At 32.4% G+C, this 7677-nt stretch overlaps 1 protein-coding gene across 1 annotated transcript; it reads left to right on the top strand.

Annotated features, from left to right (window-relative positions):
* Positions 1 to 580: 580 nt before the first annotated feature.
* On the top strand, positions 581 to 1534 carry LOC126018213 (olfactory receptor 52N4). The gene has a single exon (XM_049780359.1). The coding sequence runs from the start codon at positions 581 to 583 to the stop codon at positions 1532 to 1534; it is 954 nt and encodes a 317-aa protein (XP_049636316.1).
* The last annotated feature ends 6143 nt before the right edge of the window (positions 1535 to 7677 follow it).

Below are 7677 nucleotides of genomic sequence, written 5' to 3'. Positions count from 1 at the left end.
TATTGAAGTATTGGGAGTAAAAAAAGATTTGCATTTGTCAATTATTGGGGAATGGTTCAAGAAAGAACCTGACTAATATTGGAGTCATCTGGGACCTTTTATTTAATAACTTAATAGTAACTTGAAGTTTGAAGGAATACATTTCCATATCAAAGTATTTTCCTGATGTTAGGATTGTAGTGATTTCAAATTGTGGAACCAGTGAGGTTATTTCTGATTAAGCAAAGCACTGTTATTCAGTACTTGAAAAGTATTAAATGGGAAGTGTTTCTATTTAACATTTCTGCACCTTTACTTAATAAACAACATGAATTGTTTCAGATCACAAATATTATCAGGATATCTTATTTTGAGAACTAGTTCCTGATTTTGTCTAAAGCCTTCTCACAATTCCAGCTGACTTTCCTTTTCTGTTTTTGACGATTTGCATAAATGTTGACTCTGCTGAAAACTGTTTTGACTATTTTTTGAAAAACCTAAGAAGAGTGCTCTTTGAGCTATCTGCTTTACCAACACTAACTTTAACTTGCTTGTCCTTCTTTTATAGTGGCTCTTCACTCTTCTAAATGAGATGTTCATCATGATTATTTTTAATAATTCACATCTATTCCCACATACATTCTTTTTGGCTGGCATCCCAGGACTGAGTGCAGCTCACATCTGGATATCGCTTCCCTTTTGCTTCATGTTCTTTTTGGCTGTGACTGGAAATGGTGTCCTGCTTTTTCTCATTTGGACAGAACGCAGCCTCCACCAGCCCATGTTTTATTTTCTTGCAATGCTCTCCTTTGTCGACCTGATCCTCTCCCTTTCTACTCTGCCCAAGATGTTGGCCATTTTCTGGTTTGATGCTACCGCCATTAGCTCCCATTTCTGTCTTTCCCAGATGTTTTTCATTCATGCCTTCTCTGCCATGGAGTCAGGAGTTCTGGTGGCCATGGCTCTGGATCGCTTTGTGGCCATCTGCAACCCACTGCGCTATGCAACCATTCTTACTCCAGTTATTGTTGCTAAAATTGGAGGCCTAGTAGTGCTTCGAGGTGTTGGATTAACTATCTCCTTTCCAAGTCTGGCCCACCGGTTACCCTACTGTGGTTCCCACACAATTGCCTATACTTACTGTGAACATATGGCAGTAGTGAAGCTGGCCTGTGGGACCACCACTGTGGATAACCTCTATGCCTTTGCTGTGGCAATCTTCCTTGGTGTGGGAGATGTGGCTTTTATTGCCTACTCTTATGGGCAGATTGTAAGGACAGTGATTCGTTTTCCTTCACCTGAGGCACGTGCTAAAGCAGCTAGCACATGTACAGCTCATGTCTGTGTCATCATCTTCTTCTATGGACCAGGTTTTCTTTCTGTTGTCATGCAACGTTTTGGGCCACCCACAGCCTCTGCTGCCAAGGTCATCATTGCCAATCTTTACTTACTCTTTCCACCTGCATTGGACCCCATTGTCTATGGGGCCAAGACCAAGCAGATCCGGGAACAGCTGTTCAAAATTCTAAGCAACAAGGGGGTTGATCCCACATGAGTGTACCAACAGAATATTCACTTCTAAGAGTGGGAGCTCCAGAACTCACATCATTTTCCTGGTGGGACAGTGAAGGGAAAGCAAATGAAGTTATCTTAAAATATCAGAGAATTAGGAAATATCTTTAGAAACTTGTATGTTTATATATGGGAATAGAAAGTGGAAAGGGTGGAGTATCTAAAAATGATTAAGCAAGTAGTGTTTAAGCAAAGTATATTCTTCTTGAAGTTTATTATTTTAGCTAATTATTTGGAACATGTGAGAACATGGGACACTTTGTACTAACCTAACACTAAAAGCCTGTATGTGGATATTAATAGTCATTTTTTAATTATTAAAATTTTGCCATCAAAGAAATAGGGGTAGCAAACTATGAAAATAGTTTTAAGTTTCAAGAGAAACTTAAAATACTCATTTTCATTTGACACTTGAATTGTATAAAAAACTTGATTGCTTTATTTCATGTACTTTTCAACCTGTTTTACAGATAAACATCAGTGACTATTGGCTCCTATAATATTATTTTATATAAATGTACCTATAATTATTTATTAATTTTAATTTTAGGCATAAAAACATTAGTTATTTATTGCTCACAATATATTTTTTTTGTTTTCACTCTTGTTTTACTTATTTTCTATCTCCATTCCTGATTTCCTTGGTAATTGCCTCCAAATTTCTTCAATTGGTACAGGCTTTAATGTGTCTGCTGCATTTTCTTTTGTGTTTTACTATGTAAATTTAAATATTTATATTTTCTTGCAATATGTAACACTGATGAGTGTTATATATTCCTAACATACATAATAAAAGTCCTTTTTGTTTTGGGGCCACACTTGTCAATGCTCAGGGGTTACTCTTGCAGTAAGAAATTAACTCCTGGCAGTACTTGAGGGCCATATGAGATATTGGGGATTTAACCTGGTTTGGCCTCATGCACGGCACCATACTCTATCCAGACCCTTAATTATCCTTCTTTAGTTTTTCAATTCTATGTATCCTCAAGTCATAGATTATCTGGGATATCCATATTTCTATCATGTCATATTCTTGTCTTTATTCTTATAATATATTCTCATTTACATATTTATGAATATTACTCATATTGAACTTAAGTTTAAACTTCATTTTCTTAAAGGACATTTTTCTAAAGAGTAGACTATGTATGTATTCCAAAAAATAAGTGTGAATATCATTATGCATTATAATTTAGAATCATAGATACAATGATTTGTTGAATTATACCTGTCCTCTATTTCTATTAAATAATTGAGTTATATAGTATTCTTAGTATCTTATATATAGTACTAGCCACTAAATATGTCACTAATTAATGCTTGTTAAATAAATAAATCTCATTATTTTAAAGAACAGTGTCTTTGTAATATATTTCAACACTGATATATGTGTGTTTTTAAGTCAATTAACAGATTAATTGACACTAAATTGTCACATGGTAAGCAAATAAATGAAATCCTTCTTCTAAATAGCTTCTGATTTGTGTCATGCATAATTATTTTTGTTTAATATTTACTATAATATTGATAATAATAAGATAGTACATAACATAGGACAAAAATCAAACCTCCTCTTTTTTTATTTTTTATTTATTTTATTTTATTTTATTTTTTTTGGTTTTTGGGTCACACCTGGTGGTGCTCAGGGGTTACTCCTGGCTGTCTGCTCAGAAATAGCTCCTGGCAGGCACGGGGGACCATATGGGACACCGGGATTCGAACCAACCACCTTAGGTCCTGGATCGGCTGCTTGCAAGGCAAACGCCGCTGTGCTATCTCTCCGGGCCCTCCTCTTTTTTTTTAAATTCTGATTTTATTTGTGGGAGTGGAAGAAAGACATGCATTCTGTCTTTAATTGTATTAGGCCAAACCAAATTTGGAAAATTTTGTCAAACTAGATGTTTGAAAGTATGTTTAAGATTAGTATTAAAAATTAATAATATGAAGAGTTCCTGTGTGCCCAGGTATTACTCTAAGGTACATTGCCAATAACCCTTATAGGAGATTTTAGTATTTAGGTAAATGATTCACTGAACACTCTGGGGTTTATATATATTAACAAACAATATGTATAGCTATATATATTTTTTGGCCACACCTGGTGATGTGATACCAGAAGGTATCCTGTTAGACTTGGGGGATTATATAGAATGAACCAAGTTTGGTGTCATGCAAGGCAAGTTCCCTCTGGGGCCTGGATTTTTATATTTTTTGAAAATTTTTAGGGAGATTTGGGTTTCAGTTATCTTCTCTGAGCTTACTAAGTCTCTGTGCTCAATGATTATTCTTGATAGTTCTTTTGGGACCATATAGGGTAAGGGGATTAAAAAAGGGTGGGTTGCTAGAAAGACAGCTTACCTGTCATATCTCACAAACCTTATTTTTAAATTCTTTCCCCCCAAGCAACATCTACTCCACTTACTTGTTATCATGAATATCATTGAATCTTTATAGTGATCACTTCATTTGTTTTCAATATGTATTCTAGTGTGCATGCACCCCCTTTCTATCTTATTTCTAATATAGTATTTGGCAGTGGGATAAGATTCTGCTGCAATATTTTATTTAAGATGACTTTACTGGTGATATCTACCAGTCATGGAAGATTTACTATCTAGCCTATCAGATTTCTCAAAAACTGGAGTAAAGAGTAATGATCCCACTTCACTTTAAGAGGCTATGATTACAGCAAGACCAATACCAGACATCACTAAATAGCATAATTAAAGTCAAACATCTTTGGCCAATTAGTGCAAAAATAACAACAAACCTTTATCATGCAGGATTTAACAGTACATTATAAAGATCATTTTCACAATCTAATGAAATTTTTCTATAGATTAAGAAATGCTAAATACATGAAAATCAAGTAACATGATACATCATATGGAGAAAATTAATGATAACTATTTGATAATCTCAATATGCAGGAAAATATTTAGCAGATTTTAACAGCCTCTTCAGATGAAAAATGCACAATAAACTGATCATTGGAGAAACAAACTTAAAAATAATAGGAAATTCTACACTTCAACATATTGTAATTAGAATGGTGAACAATTTATAAGCTTAATGATGAAAAATTGAAAGCCATTATTGTAAAATAAAGGACAAGATAAATATATGAGCACTTATCATTATTTATCACCTCAGAATTAGAAGATATATCTAGAGCAATAAAATTAAGAAAAAGTTATAAAAAGAATCCATATTGGAAAAGAAGAAATAAAATGATCACTATTTTCAGATGATATGATATCAAACAAAGAAAATCCAAAGCTAATAAGTTAATCTACAAAAGTAATAAAATAATAAATGCATAGTTTCATTATATAACCAATATAACAAACTTGATTGTAATTTTTTTTTGTTTGGTTTTTGGGTCACACCCGGCAGCACTCAAGGGTTACTCCTGGCTTCATGCTCACAAATCACTCCTGGCAGGCTCAGGGGACCATATGAGATGCCAGGATTCGAACCAATGACCTTCTGGATGAAAGGCAAATGCCTTACGTCCATGCTATCTCTCTGGCACCTTGATTGTATTTTTTACACAAGTACTGGACAGTAAAAGACATTAAGAAAATAGTTCTATTCATCAATGTTTAATATAATAAGAAATAAAATAGAAAAATAAATATATTTAAATAGTTAAAAGACATACTAAAAGCAATAGGAAATTACTTAAAACAGAAAACACAATGATGTGGGAAAATATGCAATTCACATAAACTAGAAATCAATAATATGACATTATGAAAATAGTCACTTACCTATAGTTATCTACAGCTCCAATTCAATTTCTTATGATCATTCTTAATGTTTTTGGTCAAAAAATCCAAAGTTTCTCAGGGTCTACCCTCAATCTGTGATTACAGTTGTTCCCTAAAGTGATTGCAGAATCACTTAGTGAGGAGAATGAATCTGGAACTTTTGCATTACAATAATCTGCTCAACCCTTGAGCTATCTTTCTAGCCACAAAACACTCAATTTTCTTTGATGCTACAAAATATTTAAATCTTCAAACTTATTTAGAAAGAAAATTCAGAAAATGGGTACATGATATGTCCCTACTTCAAGCTCTACCATGAAGTTACAATAAAAAAAACATGATGGTACTGGAATAAAAATAGATAAATAGGATAGTGTTGATAGCCAGAGAATAAACCAGGAATAGAAGGTCAACTAACTTATGTCACAGAAGCCATAAATATACAAGGGGTAAAGTATAGTGTTTTCAATAGTTAATGTTGGATAACTGGGCAACTATATGTAAAAGAATAAAACTAGAACATTATCTTATACCAATATAAAATTTTCAAAATTATATTAAAACCTAAATCTAAGACCTAAAACCATGTAATATCATAAAGAGTATAGCTAATAAGTTATTTAACATGGCCTACTATAAAGCAATCTTTGTGCATTAAACCCAAGGTAAAAAGAAACAACTATAAAGCAAACTAACAATGCTGTTAAATGCCTGGGCAATGAAATAAACATTAAAATAAGCAATCCAGTATGTAGGAAAATATTTGCAAATCCACAGGGGATAGTCTCCATTAACATATTTAACTCAAATGTGTAAACAACAAAGAAACAATTTTATTTAAAAAAGTAAATCTAAATCAATATATTTCTAAAGAATAAAGTTAATAATTATATGGTAAGTTATTATTAGGAAAATGAAATAAAGCCCACAATTTGTTATGATTACAACACAAATGTTAGTATAACTATTATCAAGAAGACAAGGAACAAAAAGTACTAAAGGTTTTAGTTACAGCAATCAGGGAAGAAATAGAAATTGAAATGATCTAAATTGGAAATAATATAATAAGACAAATCATTACTATTTGCAGATAATGAGATAATATACATAGAAGATCCTAGAGACCATGAAAATGATTCTAAAAGCAATAAATCAATACAGCAAGATAGTTGCAAAGTCAATACACAAAAATTGGTCACATTCCTATATGTAAATAATGACTAGAAAAGAAAGATTTCTACTCTATTCAAAATAGACTATACAAGCATCAAGTACCTAGGAATCAACAGAAGATATAAGAGATCTATACCATGAACTGTGAGACTCTTTGAACAAAACAAATTTTATTAAATGAAACAACATTTCAAGTTCATGCATTGGATGTATCAATATTGTTAAAGTAACCATCCTACCTAAATTATGATATAGATTTAATACATACTGCTGTACCACCTAGAAAATCCACTTGTGAGTAGCTACCCTCAGATACTAAAACATACATTAAAAAGGACATATACAGACCATTATTCATTGCAGCACTTAGTACAATAGCTAGAGTATCGAATCAATTCAGATGTCCAATGACAGATGAGTACATAATTAAGGTGTGGTATAAATACACAATGGAAAACTATCCAGATTTACAGGAAGATGAAATCATGCAATTGGCTCCAATTTTTAACAAAACTGAAGGCTAACATGTTAAGTGAAAAAAATCAGAATGAAAATTGCTAGATGTTCTCACTTTTATTTTATTTAGAATGAATATATTTTACTAATTTATTTAAAATAATTATATATAGTAGGTTAGTTATAGTTAGAATAACATATTTTTATTAACAAGACAAAGGAATGCAAGTTATCAAAGGAAGGATAGTTTTATATATGTGCATATAATATACTTTCAAAATTTTTATTTTATTGAAGCCATTGTGCTCTACAAAGTCCTTCATAGTTGTATTTTAGATATACAGCAAATCAGGCTATTCTCATAGTCAATGTTGACCTTCCTCCACCAATGATCTCAGAGTGCAACCATAATACTTTGCCTCCTGGCCTGCCAGTATAACAGGCCCATTTAAGTTTAGATTGTAAACTTTTAGGTCTCTTGATTCTATTGTTATTTACTTTGGCCTGGATATTTAGGTATTTCTTTTTTCCCTCCACCGATCCACCTAAGAACACTTGGACCCTGGCCTCCTGACCCCTATCCTTTCTTTTTTCCTTTCTTCTTAATATTATCAAAAAAAAGGCAGAAATATGAGGTAAAACAAAGAAATACATCTTCCAAAGTCCCATGAAAAAAAGAAGGAACCCCTATTTAAAAAATTAAAAATAAATAAAAAAGAAGAAA

The sequence above is a fragment of the Suncus etruscus genome, chromosome 9, assembly GCF_024139225.1.
Source record: "Suncus etruscus isolate mSunEtr1 chromosome 9, mSunEtr1.pri.cur, whole genome shotgun sequence".
NCBI classification, from domain to species: Eukaryota; Metazoa; Chordata; class Mammalia; order Eulipotyphla; family Soricidae; genus Suncus; species Suncus etruscus.
The sequence above is the reverse complement of the archived record's forward strand: the minus strand, read 5'-3'. Positions and strand labels throughout refer to the sequence as shown.